We start from the raw sequence: 18307 nt of genomic DNA, 5'->3' as shown, positions 1-18307 counted from the left end.
TAGATCTGCTATTTTCAAAAGATTTTTATACATTATATATGAAAACTTGTGAAATGGGACATTCTGGATAGTGAGTACTTTCTACTTTTGGTACTTCAAGCACATTTTGATTTCCGGACTCCACCACTCACGGATTGTTCTGATCGTTCGCAACTAAAATTGCTGCCTGTTCGGTATTCTAAACTAAACATGTTAAATAAACAACCACCACAGTTCAGTTCTTCACACATGTGGACCAACATAAACCACGCCCTATGGGCGTTCCTTTTGCCGCTCTGACCAATCGCGACCTGCTATGTTGAACAGTTGCCATTTCTCGGCGAATCACAGCACCCCTTCTTGGCATGTGGTCATCCTACCACTAAGTCAAGGCCCCTCCGGTTACAACCATCAAGAAGAAGGAAGGTATGGATGCTTGTACTGGTTTGACCAACTAGAATTAAAACTATTAAACTTCTCTAGCTGTGCCCTTGAAATAAACGCCACAGCGAATTAAGACACAGACCAACGTTAGCTTTAATGATATCGCATGTTGACAGCTTTGGATATCCGTTAGCAGCACCTAGCATCCTTTTATGCTACAGTAGCGGTGCTGTAGCAAAGATCTACATTTTTTGTGGTGCTGTATCCATAACATAGGTTGTCAATAATACTGATCCTTCGTCTGTATTGTGGTACTAGATGTGTTGTCGTCCCATGGAGATAATAAAGATAAAGCCCGCAGGTTTGGTTGGGGTACATTTTAGCTGACATGCAGACACAGAGCTGTGAATAGGGCGAAACCACCAGACAGCCCCTGTATGAATAGACGCATTGTCATCCTAGACGTGTCTGTCATTGTGGTCAGTGACCGTTATGACAATCCATGATCTAAATGATATAACATTTTATACAACTCCTCTGTAGGGAGGCAAAAGGAAGTATAGGTTGGCTCTGGTCACAACAACTGTCTATAGCAGGGGACGTTTTTTCAGGCCAAGGACCCCTTAGCTGAGAGAGAGATGAAGCAGGGACCCCCCACTAAATATTGGATTCATGTTAAATGTGTGTTTTCAGACATTTAACCACCTAAACTGTCAATACTAAGTAAACTTGACCTTTCACTCTGTACTTGGTCTGCTCTTTTTTCCCTCTACACCAAACCTCTTTGTCGAAAATGAGCGCTTGTAGATCTGCTATTTTTGGCTAAAGTTCTCCTCAGAATAGGGATGCTAGGGTTCAAGTGGTTAATGTAAAAACTTGGTGACCCCCTGTAGTATCTCTGAGGACCCCCTGTTGGAAGACCCCTGGTCTATAGGTATGTTTGTTGACACATTTAGGTGTCAACGTCATCATCACCAACCATAGCTCTGTTTAGGGCGACACGGACGTGTGTCGCGGCTCTGGGACGTTTATTACCGGTGACAGCTAGCTGTCCTGTTGTTTATGGCCGTGCATTGCTGTCACCCCGCAGTGCCTCGTCTCTGCTGAGGATGCAGAGAAACTCTCTAGCGTCTGGTTCTGCTGCTGCGGCCTCTGTGCAAGTAAGTGGCTCAGACGACACAGAACCCATGGCCCTGGAGGAGGCCCAAGAAGCAGCAGGAGGAGAGGACAACGCTGGGGACAGCAACGTCGTCAAGTCACCCAGTGACCCCAAACAATACAGGTAAGAAACACCATAACCACTTAAACCCTATATATGCTTATTTCAAATCCATGAACGGCAACAATGTCAATTTCTTCTCCAAAAATAGACTAATCTACAAGCTCACAATACATTACGAGCTTGTAGATGTACAGGTAGATCTGTTGTTTTTGGCGAACGTTTCCCCCAGAATAGGGATGCTTTGGTGGCACATATTCTTCCAGTACAGTGTTAGCCAGTTGAACTCAACCATCCATACTTGCCTGAAACAAAAAAAATCTCATGATGATCATTTTTATAACAGATTGAGGACACTATTGTGAAATTGTTAGAATGGCAGTTGCATCATCTGAAAGCACACACTGTTGCATCACTGGCGAGGCACCCTCCAGGGTTTGTCTAATACATGTGCATAATTAGAAACGGAGCTACCCAGACACTGCAAGGGGGTCATATGCCATGTGCATCACTTTTGTTTGTCCTAGTTTCTGAAGTTACAGAACGGCAGCTACAATTTGAAATGTTTTATTTAACCTTAGATTTTGTAACGTTCCAGGTACATTGAACTGGAGAACGGGCTGAGAGCTCTTCTCATCTCCGACTACAGTGGTCCGGCGGCAGGAGATGAGGATTCAGAAGGAGAGGAGGATGGCGAGGAAGAGGAGGATGGCGACTCCGGGGAGGGAACAGAGGACGAGTCTGAGGAAGAGGACAATGAGAAGGATAGCGATTTTGAGGACGATGACCCAGAGAACGAGGGGAAAAGGAAGAAAGGGAGTTCAGAAAAACAGGTACCTCTGATAAAACCTCAATTTGTAGGTCCATCGATTTTCAGGTTCTGGTCCATATGTCTTAAGTGTCTTGAAATGGGAATGTTGGCATGAGACCAGATTGGACAGTCTCTCTTTTAGTTTTTACTCAATCATGTGTGACCTGAGCTCTAGGGTCTTTATGTATACAGACCAAAAATTATTGATCTGATGTTTAACCACTGGTCCTGATTCTCCTGAACCCTAGCGTCCTTATTCTGGGGAACAATAAATAGCAGGTCTACAGGCTAACAATGCGTTGCAACCCGACGTGTTGTTGGCTTGTAGATCTGCTGTTTCTGGGAAACAGATTTGGTGTTATGGGGGAATAGAGCGCATCAAGTTTTAGCTTGTAGATTTGCAATTTTTGACAAAGAGATAAGTACGCTGTACTTATCCCTTTGTAACTCAAGTCCAGTTTACTAAGTATAGTGTGGTTAACCAAAAAAATGGTCTGTTTGTCAGTCTGCAGCAGCATTATGTGTAGGAGTGGGCAGCTTCAGTGACCCCAGTGACCTCCCGGGCCTTGCCCACTTCCTTGAACACAGTGAGTAGCACACTTAACCAGTGACATGTGAATCTTAAAGAAGCACGTCACCCATTTTCAACCTGATCTTCATATCATTGGTCCTCACTAATGCTCATTATAAGATGGCACCGTTTCCATCTACTCAACCTGCGTCTCAGGGATGGGCTGTTGACAGTTCTGATACCTGCCTACGAATGACATCATTGATGGAGATTCCAAGCTAATGGAAACTATAGCTTTTCTCTTCCTGAAATAGAAGTCATTGTACTTGCGTTAATACAACAACAAAAAAAGGTTGAAATATTGTTGATGTCGCTGGTAGAAAGGTTTCTGAACTGTCCACAGTCCTCTGAGACACAGAGCGAGTCGACAGAATTTGTGCCATCTGGGTGAAGTGGTCCTTTAATTCCCCAAGACTTGAGAAAACCTTGATCCATCGCTCTCTTCTTTCGCTTTTTCTCTCCCAGTGGTGTTCATGGGTAGTGAGAAGTACCCATCAGAGAATGGATTCGATGCCTTCCTGAAGAAGCATGGTGGGAGTGACAACGCCTCCACAGACTGTGAGAGGACTATCTTCCAGTTTGACATACCGAGAAAGCACTTCAGAGAGTCTCTGGACAGGTAAGGAAGGAATAGAGAGCTCTTTTAAAAGTAGTCGGGAACAAGTATGGTGTAGGGTTATGCATAGAAACTCAACGGAAAGTTGACGGAGGAGGGGAAAAACACATTTAGTGGGGTATGCCTTCAACCAACCTTGCCCATTTTTCAGTTGTCAGTGAACCCTATCTAAGCATTTGTGACAATACACTAGAGATTTTTACAGGTCCACCCAAACGAGAAATACCAAGACCAGTATGGATTTGGGTCTGTGTTTTATTATAGTCAATTGTGTCTGGGTCGATTCAGATCCTGTTACCTTGGGTCCTGGATCTGTTTATCATTATGTGTAATACCCGAGTGGATCCGAGAAGACCCATACTCATAGTCAGGGGATATTAGCAGAAAAAAATCCAATCTTGGAATAAATTCCTTACCAAAAAAAAACTTCACCAATGTGTTTGTAAAAGTGTCTAGTAACACATCTCACAAAGACTGAAATGCAGTTTCCCTAGGGGAATTTTTGACAGCTGCTGAAAGTTGGGGTACCCACCATAACCTTATGCGGGGGAAAAAATCTAAATGTAATTCTGTTTTAAGTAGCATGTGAGTGGTCAAACTAGGGTGTTTTTATGATTCTGAATCCATTGCAAGCATGGGCTAAAAATGGCCCAATCTCAATGGGCTTTTTACACAAAAAGTATACCTGGAAAAGGATGGCTATGGCCGTTTTTAGCCCAAGGAGATGGTGGGTACCCCAACTTTCAGGAGCTGTCCCAAATTCTCCTAGGGAAACTGCATTTCAGTCTTTGTGAGATGTGTTACTAGACACCTTTACAAACACATTGGTGAAGATTTCTTTTGGTAAGGAATTTATTCCAAGATCTTTTTAATATCTCCTGACTATCAGTGCTGATCAGGAGAAAAAAAAGCATGAAGTAAGCTGTGTGATGATTAGGCTGACCTAGGATCTGCAGCGCAAAATAAGGGTGTGCCCTCATGTGTGCCAGGCTGGGAGCTTGAGAGAGCATATCATAGGTGTACGATCATGGATTCCTTCTTTAGCGAGATGAGAGCATGCAGATTGAATTCATTATCTCTTATTGTAGGCTGTTACGTAGCTTCTAGATTCCATTTTGGAGTAGTCTTATCACTGGCATCTACTGATTCTTAATAGCTACAGACATTTTTAGGTTTGTCAGGTCCATATAATACCCGACAGTCGGGTTCAGTTCTATAATATCTATGAACAAATCGCATCTCTGAACACATTTCACAGGTCCAATTAGGGTTCTGATCCGTCATTTTAAAAAAAATGTCAGTCGGTTCTTGCCTTCTCGGAAAGAATGAATTTAATGGACCCATTAAAAAAATGTCAGAACCAATCAGATCTCTAAACTAATCATTAGGGTTTGGGGTCTGTCATCCTGGACCCGTGAAGACCTCATCGAACTTGATACCAATCACACAGAGTACCAGTCACATCAAGATTGCCTGTGAAAAACTAGGTCAGGGTTAGATGGGAACAGTGAGACATAGACACATACAGATTGCATAGACTGTCTTCCACTCCAAGCTGCGTGTGTGTGTGTGGGTGGGTGGTCTGATTCCGATTGTGTATTTGTACCCATCTGACCTGTTGTTTTGCCTGTCTGGTGTGGTCCCTGATTATGGCCACCCTGCTGTACCCTCCTACGCAGATGGGCCCAGTTCTTCATCTGCCCCCTGATGATCAGAGACGCCATCGATAGGGAAGTGGAGGCAGTGGACAGCGGTGAGGCTAGTCTGGGGGGTAATGGAGGGGGGGTTAAATACTGTTTGTGCCTCTTGCTCATTGCTTCTCCTTGTCAGGTATCATTTGGAGCCTTGTAAGGCCTTAACCCATTTAGACCTGAGGTTGATTTAAAAAATGCCTTCTAAATCGTAACCTGTTTTCTGAAAAAAAACATCTGAAATGACACAGATGCTTTCCCGGTTTTAAAGTTATAACAACGTATAGGCTTTCCAGGTCATTGATACTTTTTCTTTTTTTTGTAGTTAAAGCTGCATTATGTAACTTTTTATAATAAATACAATTAAATGTTGTCCAATCTGTATAGTATGTTAATACAATATAACTTTATATTTTACTTACAATTGTGATGGTTGTATTTTGTCTCCCTGCTCTTCTATTGAGACATTTAGATCGTGTCAAAGGTCATGTCTCACCTAGACACAGGATCTGACACAATTTTTTATCTGATGGTCAAGTTTCAATTTATCCCCTGAGCAAGCAGGCATGCTCTATTAGCCCAATGGTAATAAGAAAATCGGGATTTGCGCAGGAAATCGGGTTCAAATCCGGGGTTGAAGAGAAAAGTTACATAGTGCAGCTTTAAGGTTTTCTTCTTTTTGCTTGACGTGCTAAGGTGTTATATCGTTGCTGTCGGGCAGAAACCTTGTATTTCCATATTTCAATGTTATATTTTCAATATTTTATATTTTTTGTAAATCAAATGCCCTACATTGTTGTACATCAATCTGGTGCGAAATTTGCGAAAATAGACAATCTACAAGCTCTCACTGTCTCATCGTCACTGTCTCAATACTTTTCTTTGGTTAAATAACCAATGAAGTATTGACAAGAGCTTGTGACTAAAATGGCTACATTGGATCCATTGGAACAGGTTATTTTTTCCATTTCCTGAAAAATTACAATTGTGGGCATATAAGGTTTCCTCCTGACAGAGACGATATGCTATGTATTTGTGTTGGGTCTTTCACATGCAAGTGGTAGCATGTCATGCAACATGCTCTCAAATAAAGCAGAAATTGCATTTATATAAAATAAAAAAAAAACAATCACCTAGCTTGTCTACACTCCCATCTCCAGCTACAGTATCTCACTTTACACTGTTCCTCTCTCTCTCTCTCTCTCTCTCTCCCTCTCTCTCTCTCTCTCTCTCTCTCTCTCTCTCTTCCTCTCTTTCAGAGTACCAGCTGGCTAAGCCATCAGACTCCCACAGGAAGGAGATGCTGTTTGGCAGTCTGGCCAAACCTGGACACCCTATGGGTAAATTCTGCTGGGGTGAGTGAGTAAACATTTCCACCAGGACAAGTAATAGTCTCAGAGTCTTCCCAGCGTGTATCTTGGAGTATGTTCAGCAGGTACAAATGGGACCGCTGAGACTGAAACCAAGATGCTCTCTTGCTGGTTTCTCTCCAGCTGTTAACAGTCTTTTTTTATGACCGCCCTCTTTGACTCCCTCTTTAACATCATCAGGAAATGCCCAGACGCTGAAGCAAGAGCCAAAGAAGAAGAACATCAATGTGTACAAGCGTCTCCGTGCCTTCTGGAAGAGACACTACTCTGCCCATTATATGACGCTAGCTGTGCAGTCCAAAGGTCAGAGCAATCTATCCCAGATCCATTTATCATACAGTCCAGGCACTAATTGTTTAAGTACTGTAAGATGGATGGATGCATTCATACACATTCTCAGCGTTAACGTGTAAACATCTATTTGGTTACATACACTCTCAGAGTTCCAAACAAATGCTTAACCAACGATTAACCTGATTTTAATCAACCCCAAAGTACCAATCCCTGACAAATCATGAAGATTACTATCTCAGGGAAGTGCAAACAGCAACATTTACTCTACACAGAGCACTCATGTAAGGAAATTACAGATAGGGTCTAACTCCTCACCAATGAATGACAAAGCCATTGTATTGCTAACACACACTGTCCATTGTAATGCACCACCATTTTTATGATCCATTTATTACCATGCACGCAAGTGTAAAATTTGTTTGTAATTAGGGATTGGTTTTTCATTGGGGAGACCATATGCTGGGTGATGAAAGAACATCGGTGGAAATTGATTATGTTGAAATCCATCTCTTGTCTGCATGGGGCATTTTACCAATAGTTTATTGAGTACAAATAGGTTTTTAATTTCTCTGAAATAGCCTGACCGCCCTGGGCAAACTGTAGACACAGCTCTAGTTTCTCCCTCCTTAAACTATCCTCAGAAATATGCTTCATAGTGCGAAGCAACATACTGTACAGTACACAACAGACATCTAGTGACTGTTCAATCCATTGAATGAGCAAATTCTCAAGTACTGTATCACCTACACATACTTAACATCTTAACTTCTGCTACCATTTAGATAAACTGGACACTCTGGAGGAATGGGTGCGAGAGATCTTCAGTAAGGTGCCCAACAAGTGAGTTCTACCTCACAGTGTTCTCAGTCAATGTTCTGAGGTGGTCTTATGTGATGTAGAATGAGTTTGAATCTGCCTCGAGATTTGTCAAATATTCCTCTGTCATTTATGCATTGTTAAACAACTTCCTTGGGGCATAAATGGTTTCTCTATGAAAATGTAGATGCATGAAACATTTAAGTCTGTATTTGTTTTAAATGGCAACCCACAAAATGTACGACTAATACCCACACTCAATCTGTAAGAGTATGCTGTAGGGGGTTGCCATTTCATTTTAGAATGATACTTTAACATCCTGTCATCCTAAATGCTTGTACTGTACATGAATCGTTTCAGCTTTCTGCTGCTGCAGTTTAATTCCCTATTCTGTTTGCTCATCAAACTCAAATTCCCATGATGAATTTTGTCTTTGTTATCTATTATTGACTCACCATCGTCAGAACTGGTTACTGTATCTCTTGCTGTTTTGTGGTTACAGTAACGAGCCCAAGCCGGAATTCTCTCACCTACCGGATCCATTTGACACGTTGGCCTTTAACAAACTGTACAGAGGTACTGACCTGTGTGTTTGACCTTCTCTTTCACTTCTTGTGTAAAATTGAAATTGCTATTATATGTACACCTTGTTTAAATGCATTAACCCGCGCATCTCTATTTTGGGCATGTCATTATAGGGGGAAATATTCTATGAGCTACAAGTTCACAACACGTTGCGATGTGACTATTATTTGTTGTACGAGGAAGTGCAGTATATAGGGGTTAAGTCATGGCTCACACAACAATTTTCCCTTCTTTCTCTCTCTCTCTATGCCGTATTTTTCAGTGGTTCCAGTGAGAAAGGTTCATGCGTTGACCATCACCTGGGCCCTCCCCCCTCAGGAGGCATACTACAGGTTAGGCACGTAGTATTAGCCACAATACAGATGCCAGAATTTACACCAATGTAAAAAAAAAAAACAGTATAAAATAATACACTTTGCTCTTTAAATTACTGTAAGTTCCGAAAATTACATCAAATCGTTCACTCTCTTTCCAGAGTGAAGCCTCTCCATTATATCTCATGGCTGATTGGTCACGAGGGCACAGGCAGCATCCTCTCAACGCTCAGGAAGAAGTGAGTGTCCTCAACTCTATCCACTCATTTTTATTACCTAAGGGCTCTCCAAAATCCATTTAAAAGGACTCCATCTCTCTCTGGTTATGCGCAAAGCTTTGATAAGCCCAGAGTGTCCCATTCTCAAACCACATGTTATTCCCCCGCAAGTCCACTTGACAACGTGATATGTGTGTTCATGTCTCTCCATGTGTATTTACAAGGTCCATCTCAGCAGCGCCAGGTAGTGAAGTGGTGAAGTCACTCAGTCTCTCTCTCTCTCTCTCTCTCTGTCTGTCTGTCTGTCTGTCTGTCTGTCTGTCTGTCTGTCTGTCTGTCTGTCTGTCTGTCTGTCTGTCTGTCTGTCTGTCTGTCTGTGTCAGCCTATGGCAGTGGTTCTCAAACCTTTTCATGTCAACGACCCCCAAATTGATATGTATTTGGCCACGGACCCCCATCTGAAAATTTGCCAGGGACCCCCAGAAGAGAAGATTTGTGTTTAGAAATATTCAAAATGTTCCAATACTATGAAGATTATTATGTCTTTAAAAAAAAAAGCAGATGTACAAGCTCGCGCGGTGAGCTTGTAGGTCCGTTATCTTTGAATAGCCAACGTATAAAATATCATATGGATAAAGGGGTTAAAATGATTGTGATGCTGTATCAACACATTTAGCTGGTGACCCCCTGGAACCCCCTCAAGGACCCCTGGGGGTCCCCGGACCACGCTTTGAGAACCACTGGCCTACGGTACCCATGGCCCATCAGATAGAGCCACAGCCACTTCTCTGCCGCATGTCAGCAGCACTGTAACCTAGCAACACCGCTCGGGAGACTTGATAGAGTGTTCTGGCTTACGGTGTGCCGTTTTTGGATGGTGCATTGTGAACGACAACGCAGTGAAATTTGAGTGCACACTGTCTCAGTAATACTCTTCTATCAAACTGCAGAAGCGGTTGAGTGGCCACTTTTCATGAGGACACGAGTACAAAACAAAGTGGTCACATTTCAATGGATGAGTGTCTGCATTGAAAGCGGACCATTATTATTCTTTTCTTTACCGTTTGTGTGTGTGTGTGTGTGTGTGTGTGTGTGTGTGTGTGTGTAGGTGCTGGGCTCTCGCTCTGTTTGGAGGGAACAGTGAGACTGGCTTCGACCAGAACACCACCTACTCCATCTTCTCCATCTCCATCACCCTCACCGACGAGGGCTTTCAGAACTTCTACCAGGTAGAGGAAACATGAATTGTGTAGCCTGATGCACATTTTTTCCTCAGCGTAATTAATTTTTCTGCTCTTAATTTTCTAAAGTGTGTGTGGGGGGGGGGGAAGGGGTCATCATACCCCACTCTGAGAACCACTGATTTACATAATTGAGTACCTGCTGATCACGTCGTATGTGTGCATGTGTTTCCCCCCACAGGTGGCCCACCTTGTGTTCCAGTACCTGAGGATGCTGCAGACACTGGGCCCACAGCAAAGGTACTGATGATGAAACACACAAATTGGTTTGAAATTTCGCATTGACTTACATTCACTCTGTATCCCCTTACCCTAATACTTAATTTATACTAGTCGTACAACATACTGAGAAATTGCACATCTACAAGCTTGGCTACTTTCGTTGTACGATGGAGTATACGGCAAATCAGGCATTAGCCATAACCAATCTGCTGAGTCTTAACCCTAACGTACACATGCGTAATCCTAACCTATAGGACTAGAACTAGAAAAGAAGGTAGTACTAGCATTAAGTTATATAAAGGTTTGCATGTGACGTAGACCATTGAAATGTGGATTCAATGAATTCTAAGTACTTATATGGCTGAGTAAGAATGTACTTTGTGCCTGGTCTTGCAAAAATACAAGCAGTGCCTAAATAAAGTGTTTAGTTGCAGTCTTGGTTTGAAATCCATCACGTTGCTTCAAGCACAACCAGTGTAGCTGCCTGCAGTGATTAGGATGGGTAAATAATAATACACAATCAGATCTGGGACAGAGAGGGTTCTGAGCCAGACCTGGTGTAGCTTCACCGTTAAAGGTAGGGTAAGTGATATTTTTGGGTTAAAACAAAAAGTATTTTGTTAAAAGGTTAAAGCACTATATTCTGATAGTAATCATTGCTATAGAGTGTTTGTTCAGTAACAGGAGTCTCCCCGTCTCTCCAGCTCTTTAATAAACAGAAAATACATTTTCCGGTAGGTGTCAAAATCTCAGCCAATCAGGAGAAAGTACCCATTTTTAAGCTTCATTTTTATAGTGTTCCAGTTCCAATTTTGCCTGCTCATTTCTTAGTGTCATCACTTCCAATTTCACTTGTTTAATCTATATCCTGATTGAGTTCTCTATCCTGTTTGATTGGATAAAATTGGAAATGAAACTGAAACGAAAATGCATTTTCTGTTTTATAAAGAGCTGGAGAGACGAGGAGACTCCTTTTACTGAACAAACACTCTATAGCAATGAGTACTATCAGAATATAGAGCTATTTAACACTTATTTTAACCAAAGAAAATCACTTACCCTACCTTTAATCTAACCTAACTGCAGTAAGAATCAAATTGGGAACACCAATTTTGTCCCCAATTAGACATGCAATCCCAATCAATCTGTCCCAAAATGTGAGTGTCCATATCAGGAACACACACGTATAGCACAGTACACGCTCACACAAAAATACACGACAGGAGGCAGATGTAGTTCCAATGTCTAAATATTTCCTACTTTATTATGACGTCTGCCTTTCTATCTAGAATATATGAGGAGATACAGAAGATTGAAGCCAATGAGTTCCACTATCAGGAGCAGGTAAGCATCCCTCCACATGTTACTTGATCTATATTATGGGTGTGCCGATACACTAATTTCACGATACGATACACGATATTGGGCTCACGATATCGATACGATATACTTTTTTATTATGAAAATATATGGGGGGGGGGGAAAGCTTATGCAAATATATGGGGGGGAAAAAAAGCAAATGCAAACAAATACTTCTGTTTTTGCATTATTATTATTGCAACACAAAGTTGCAATAATACGTTTGTTTGTTTTTTACGCCAAAACGATACATATCGTCACAAAAACGTATCGCGATATATCGCGGGACGATATATCGGCACACACCCCTAATCTATATGTCAGACACCACAGTGGTATTAATTATTTTGGTGTGTGTGTGTGTGTGTGTGTGTGTGTGTTCCCTGTCAGACTGACCCTATAGAATATGTGGAGGACATCTGTGAGAACATGCAGCTGTTCCCTAAAGAAGACTTCCTGACAGGAGATCAGTTGATGTTCGAGTTCAAACCAGAGGTCAGTAGGACAGAGCTGGTTACCATATGGTTAGATTAGAGCCAGGACTATAGAAATGAATCAGGATTTACAGTATATACTTCTTTTCAACCACCTACACCGACTTCAGAAAAAGTATTGACGTGAAAGCTAAGCATAATCACATGTTATCCTATGAAATTCTTCTATCTTTGATAAAGACATGTTTTCCTATGTGCACAAAAGTTACTGTGCCTCTTTGACTCATACAGTACTCGGGATGGGGAAAATGTAATACATTTGTGAAAAACATTTCTGCAGGATAATCATCCAATGAGTTTGGCGTGTGCGTGTGTGTTTTGTGTGTAGGTGATCAGTGCAGCTGTTTCACTTCTCACTCCAGAGAAAGCCAATCTGATGTTGCTGTCACCAGAACACGAGGGCCAATGTCCCCTTCGAGAGAAATGGTTTGGCACAAACTACAGTGTGGAGGGTGAGTGGTTTGTGTGGTTGAAATAGTGTGTATGTCTCAGGGTCTTGTCTCAGGGTCAACTCTAGAGGGTGTTGGGATGTGTTTTAAACTGAAATGTGTGTGTGTGTGTGTGTGTGTGTGTGTGTGTGTGTGTGTGTGTGTGGGGGATTGATTATGGTGTGTGTATGAGGCAGTAGGTGAAATTATGTCTGTGTTTCTCAGGGTCAAGAGTGTTTTGGACTGTGTTTTAAAGTAGGTCAAACTGTGACATGAGTCTGTGTGTGTGTACAGTATTTAAGATTGAGTGTGGTGTGTGTGTATGAGGCGGTAGGTGAAATTATGTCTGTCGAGACTAGAGGATGTTGGAGTGCATGTGTTGGGTGTTGCCACTGTGCGACAAGTTGGTTAAAGTGTTTGTGGGCAGACTTTGTGCTCTCAGACTCAGAGATTCTGTTTATCGTCGAGATGCAGAGCAGGTGTGCTTCCCCTGATTGCCTCCTTGACGGTGGCTGCTCAACTGCAGTAAATAAATACTTTGTAAAGAAAAACCAGCAGATAAATGGAAATAGCAGCTGTGCAAAATAAAAATGCAAGACTTTTAGCTCAGGTTCACATTTTTTATTGTGCAACTTCAGGCAGCCGGAGTCATCATGTGGCTGCAAGATTTTGTGATTTTCTGTGTGAGTGTAGTGTGTGTGTGTGTGTGTGTGTGTGTGTGTGCAGTGTGCACGCACGTCGTTGAGAGAACTTGGTAAGGGAAACCAATTGTATTGCTGCTGAGGGCTTTGTTCAATGACGTATTACTTCCCGAGAGCAACTGAAAAAGTGCAATAAATCTGTTTTCCAAGGGTGTTGTGATAAACTGTGTGTGTGTGTTGTTGACAGCTCTTTCCCCTGTGTAGATACTCAGTGAATAGTATTTTGCTCTTTTTACACTGATAGCTTTCATCCTATAACCCAGACAACCATCAGAAGTGGGTGAAACCACTTTCGAGCATTCCTCCACTGCCCTTAGTGTCCTTATCTAACGCCTCTCTGTTTGATCATTCTAGGGCCACCACAGGAATATCTTGTAGCATAATGTAATCTGAACCCTGCAGCCCTCGCCCCTCACTAATGGTTTACTTGTGATATGTTGGTGTTATGAAAATGTATGTACATTTTTGTTAGACTCAATCTTATCCAGAGAACATATTGTCAATCAACAGGGCAAGTGTTCAAGTAAGTTCCGTGCGAAGAGAGCAATTGAAATACGATTACAAGCATCTCTCTAAATAGTCAATGAGAAGGAAGTTCAGGGTACACGGCGGAGTGTTAATTTACCTGAGTGTAAAAATGTACCTGTAACGGTCCGTCTTTATTAACACTCATTTACCCACTTCAACCTGGTGTCCCTTTTTTGAGTGAAAATTGTAAAAATGGCAGATCGTAACAAGCTCACAACACGCCATGATGCAACACATTGCAATCTGGTAGATTGGCTATTTTCACCACGTGACCCCATTGTTCCACAAACTATAAAATAGGGCTTAAGTGGTTATATGAACGCTGTATTTGCCTTCGTTGAGGGACAGTAGGAATGGTACCCTGGCTAGGGGTGAGGCAGAGGGTTTTTCAGCCTGCCGCAGAAAATGTGGTAAGAACGACATAAAGAGCATCGACATGTAAAATGTAAATGAGATGCAAAAACTTGAAATATTTGAATGTCCCAAAATAGCATCTGAAGAAGAAAGCATTTGGACCATTTGAGTATTTGAACGGTTGTACCAACTCAAGTGTGAAATCAATTCAGAGCTGGGAACAGTTCCCTGTCAATCAAAACCGTTCCACATGTACCCTACTAAATTTATACTGAAATTCAGATAACGGAGCATTCTCAATAATGACTTTATTGATTGGATATTCCTGTAGATTTATTTGAGAAAATGGAAATAAATAGTGTGTCAAGTGGATGAATTTAAATAAACAATTACATAATGTATTTAAATAGTTATGTATTTACATTTCCACACATCTGCTCCACCTCCTCTACCTAAAACTGTACCTAGCAGTAGAAACAGTGTTGTGTGCACCAATTGTTAGTTTTGAAATAAAAGTTTTAGTTTTCTTTTCTCAGTTTGGTGTTTTATTGAAATTTCAGTTTGTTAGTTTACAATCATAAAACTAGTTTTAGGAATTGACAAGTCTTAATTTAGTTCTTAGTTTTTGTTTGGGTAATATGAGAAAAGCCTTGATTTATAGACGCTGTAAAAAGCAGGATTGAAAGAATCATGCATGACATGATCAGATATAATTGTGGAAGAACTAAAACGAAGATGATTTTACATGCAATTCTAATGAGTTTGAATTCGTTTTAGTTTATTAGTTTTGTATTGTTCCATTTTAGTTTTGTATTTTCCTTGATTTTAGTTTTAGTCTTAGTTTAAGTTAACTATAAAAAACCCTGGTGTTCACTGTAGGGCGGCTGTGGCTCAGGAGGTAGAGCAGGTTGTCCAATGATCCCTGGGTCGGCGGTTCGAATCCCTGCTCCTTCTGTCCACATGTCGAAGTGTCCTTGGGCAAGACACTGAACCCTACATTGCCTCCAATGATTCGGTCGGCGCTAGCTTGCCACCATTGGTGTGTGAATGTGGGAAAAGTGGGGACGCTGGCGTCGACTGTTCGCCGCTCCACCTCCCAATGTCCCACCCCTGTATGAATGAATGAACCATTGTAAAGCGCTTTGAGTAAGTTTGAGTACTTAGAAAAGCGCCATAAAAATGCAATTCATTAGTATTATTATTATTACACTAATCATCCTCCTTCCCCTAAACACAACAGAAATCCAACAGCAATGGAGGGAGAAGTGGACAGCAAGCATGGAGCCTAGCAGTGAGCTGCACCTCCCTGCAGAGAACAAGTTCATTGGTGAGGAGGGGTGCAAGAGTTAATTGAAGTCACTGTCATGTAGACATCCCAGTCTCAATAAACATATGCACCTCATGCTTATTGTGTGGAAGATTTTGACCAAATTGTCAAAATGTTTTTTTCACACTTGATTTGTAAGCCTTTTTTACTTGGTTGGACTGCGCAACTAAGTATAAATCAGGCTTTTAGTTTAAGGTAACTATAGTAACGTGTGTGTGTGTGTGTGTGTGTGTGTGTGTGTGTGTGCAGCTACTGACTTCACTCTGAAGCCCTCTGACTACCCAGACACAGAGTTTCCGGTCAGAATAGCCAACAGCGACAGGGGCTGCCTCTGGTACAAGAAGGACACCAAGTTCAAGATCCCTAAGGGTAGGAGTGTTTCTGTGTGTGTCTTCTCTCCTGCATAATGTCCATGTCTGCATTTTTATTAAAAGTTGTACTTGGTTGTGTGTCGTGCCGCGCACCAACAATCTACAGCTGTGGCGCATTGTGAGCTTGTAGATCGGCTATTATCGGTGCATGACACTGGCGTGCAACTAATGTAAATCAGGCTTAATCTATACTTTGTTGCACAATTATGTCTTAGATTGGCTACTGACACCATTGTGCATCAAAGTGTAGATCACGCTTCATGTAGCTGTGTCTGTGCTTGTCAAATACACATGTATTTGTATACACATAAGTTGCACCTAAGATGGCGACGTATCTTGACCCGACTTGTGTTTCCTGTGTTCTTGTCTTCCTGCCGTAGCCTATGTCAGATTTCATCTCATCTCGCCTGTAATCCAGAAATCTGCCAGGAAGTGAGTACAGACTGACTCTGACCATCTCACATTCGGCCCCTAGAGAGTGCTACAGCGTTTCATTTACTCATTGAAATGCTCAATATCTTCTTTTCTGTTTGTCATCCCTCACTCCTGGCCTTTACCTCTCTGCGTCATTATTCTTTAATCCTTCAATCTTCTTTCTCTGTCCCTGCATCTCTCATTCCTCCCTCTTTCATTCCCCATTCCTCCTCTTCTGACCTCCCTCGTTTTGTCCTGACCTTGCTGGCCCACTGTTCTGTCTCTGTCCTGTTTCCTTTTTGCTTCCTCTTTCTTTTAACATCCCTTGCTCCCTCTCTCATCCCCCTCCTCCCACACCCTCCCGACACCCACTGTCACTCCATCCTCACTCCATCTCTCCACTCTCCCTTCTCTCTCCTCACCTCTCCTCCTCTATTGTCTCCTAGTGTGGTGTTATTTGACCTTATGGTAAACATCCTGGGTCATAACCTGGCTGAGCCAGCCTACGAGGCCGATGTGGCCCAGCTAGAGTATAAACTGGTGGCTGGGGAGCACGGCCTGGTCGTCAAGGTTAAAGGATTCAACCACAAACTGCCTGTGAGTGAAACACACACACACACACACACACACACACACACACACACACACACACACACACACACACACACACACACACACACACACACACACACACACACACACACATATCTTAATCTCCATCCATCTCTGTCTGACTCCCTCCCTGTGCGTTCTAGTTGCTGCTACACCTGATAGTCAACTACCTGGCAGAGTTCTCGGCCTCCCCTGATGTCTTTAGCATGTTCTCAGAGCAGATGAAGAAAACCTACTTCAACATCCTCATTAAACCTGAGAAGCTTGGCAAGTAAGTCGTCTTGTTTTCTTGTGTTTTTTTGTTTTTTATGTTTTTGTTTTTTACAAGCATTGACCTTTTGTTGTGCGCCAAATGTAAACAATGCCATTCGTCTTTCTGCAATAGAGTACCGAAGTCCTGAAGTCACTTGCTCATTCCCTGGGTCATGGAAGTTTTTCCTTTTGGAAAATAACATCTTAGAATTCTGAAACAGTCCGTTTCTGGCGAAGTTTTATTAATTCGGCGGCGATAACGTTATAGTTTTCTCACCGTCAGTTGATGCTTCATATCCATATGGGTGAAAGTGCAGAGCTCATTTGTTTATTTTTGGAACACATGGAAACTCGGAATGGGGGGTAAAAGAACGTGACCCAGGTAAGATGTGTACATTACGTCAGACTTTGGTGCTCTATAAGTCTGTCTGTCTGTCTCTCTCTCTCTCTGTCTCTCTGTCTGTCTGTCTCTCTCTCTCTCTTTCTCTCTCTCTCTCTTCCCCCCCCCCCTACCCCCCATTCAGGGACGTGCGTCTACTGATCTTGGAACACTCTCGCTGGTCCATGGTGGAGAAGTACCAGGTTCTGACAGCCGGGCTGACTGTAGAAGAACTGATGGACTTCAGCAAGGTTTTCAAGGCCCAGCTGTATGCTGAGGGACTGGTGCAAGGCAACGTCACCGGCACTGTGAGTGCTTAGTTAACACATTACCCGCTTATTAAACATCGCTTTTTATCCCCATGCCAGCGTAATTACCTTAAATCAACGATCTTTGAAACGCTGTGGAAGCCACGTTGTGTAAAAAAAAAAAAGTCCCCATCGATAGTCGGAGGGATCCGTGTATCACTGGGACAATAACATTCCAACCGCGAGCAGCCATTTTGTTTTTTTTGGTTTTCATCCCGCACATATAATGGTACTCAACAGAAAATCCCACGGTTGGCAGGTCTGAATATGACTGAATGAATGGGTGAATGATTGCATCAGTTAATCAGTGAACAAATCGGTGTTTAGATGGTACCGTTAGAATTGTATTATCTATGAATGAGTTTATGTAATCATACATTATTATGGTTTCCCTTTACCTGTCTCTTTGCCTTTCCTGTTTCAAACTACCTCATCCTTCTCTCTCTCTC

The 18307-nt window shown here is 42.2% G+C and overlaps 1 protein-coding gene across 1 annotated transcript in view; it reads left to right on the top strand.

Annotated features, from left to right (window-relative positions):
* Nucleotides 1–366: 366 nt before the first annotated feature.
* nrd1a (nardilysin a (N-arginine dibasic convertase)) overlaps nt 367–18307 on the top strand; it is a 25723-nt gene continuing 7782 nt past the window's right edge. The window contains exons 1-23 of the mRNA XM_080414004.1: nt 367–405; nt 1454–1645; nt 2181–2415; nt 2899–2980; nt 3430–3583; nt 5260–5333; nt 6531–6626; nt 6822–6944; nt 7718–7775; nt 8254–8327; nt 8599–8668; nt 8812–8889; nt 9977–10097; nt 10291–10349; nt 11621–11675; nt 12081–12185; nt 12513–12636; nt 15436–15522; nt 15772–15891; nt 16274–16325; nt 16754–16904; nt 17063–17190; nt 17696–17858. Coding sequence (XP_080270130.1) covers nt 1473–1645; nt 2181–2415; nt 2899–2980; nt 3430–3583; nt 5260–5333; nt 6531–6626; nt 6822–6944; nt 7718–7775; nt 8254–8327; nt 8599–8668; nt 8812–8889; nt 9977–10097; nt 10291–10349; nt 11621–11675; nt 12081–12185; nt 12513–12636; nt 15436–15522; nt 15772–15891; nt 16274–16325; nt 16754–16904; nt 17063–17190; nt 17696–17858 — 2382 coding nt within the window. The 5' untranslated portion in view covers nt 367–405; nt 1454–1472. The remainder of the gene's footprint in view (nt 406–1453; nt 1646–2180; nt 2416–2898; nt 2981–3429; nt 3584–5259; nt 5334–6530; nt 6627–6821; nt 6945–7717; nt 7776–8253; nt 8328–8598; nt 8669–8811; nt 8890–9976; nt 10098–10290; nt 10350–11620; nt 11676–12080; nt 12186–12512; nt 12637–15435; nt 15523–15771; nt 15892–16273; nt 16326–16753; nt 16905–17062; nt 17191–17695; nt 17859–18307) is intronic.

This window comes from Gymnoscopelus braueri (assembly GCF_963280865.1).
Source record: "Gymnoscopelus braueri genome assembly, chromosome: 19".
In the NCBI taxonomy this organism is placed as follows: domain Eukaryota; kingdom Metazoa; phylum Chordata; class Actinopteri; order Myctophiformes; family Myctophidae; genus Gymnoscopelus; species Gymnoscopelus braueri.
This window is presented reverse-complemented; position numbering and strand designations above follow the sequence as displayed.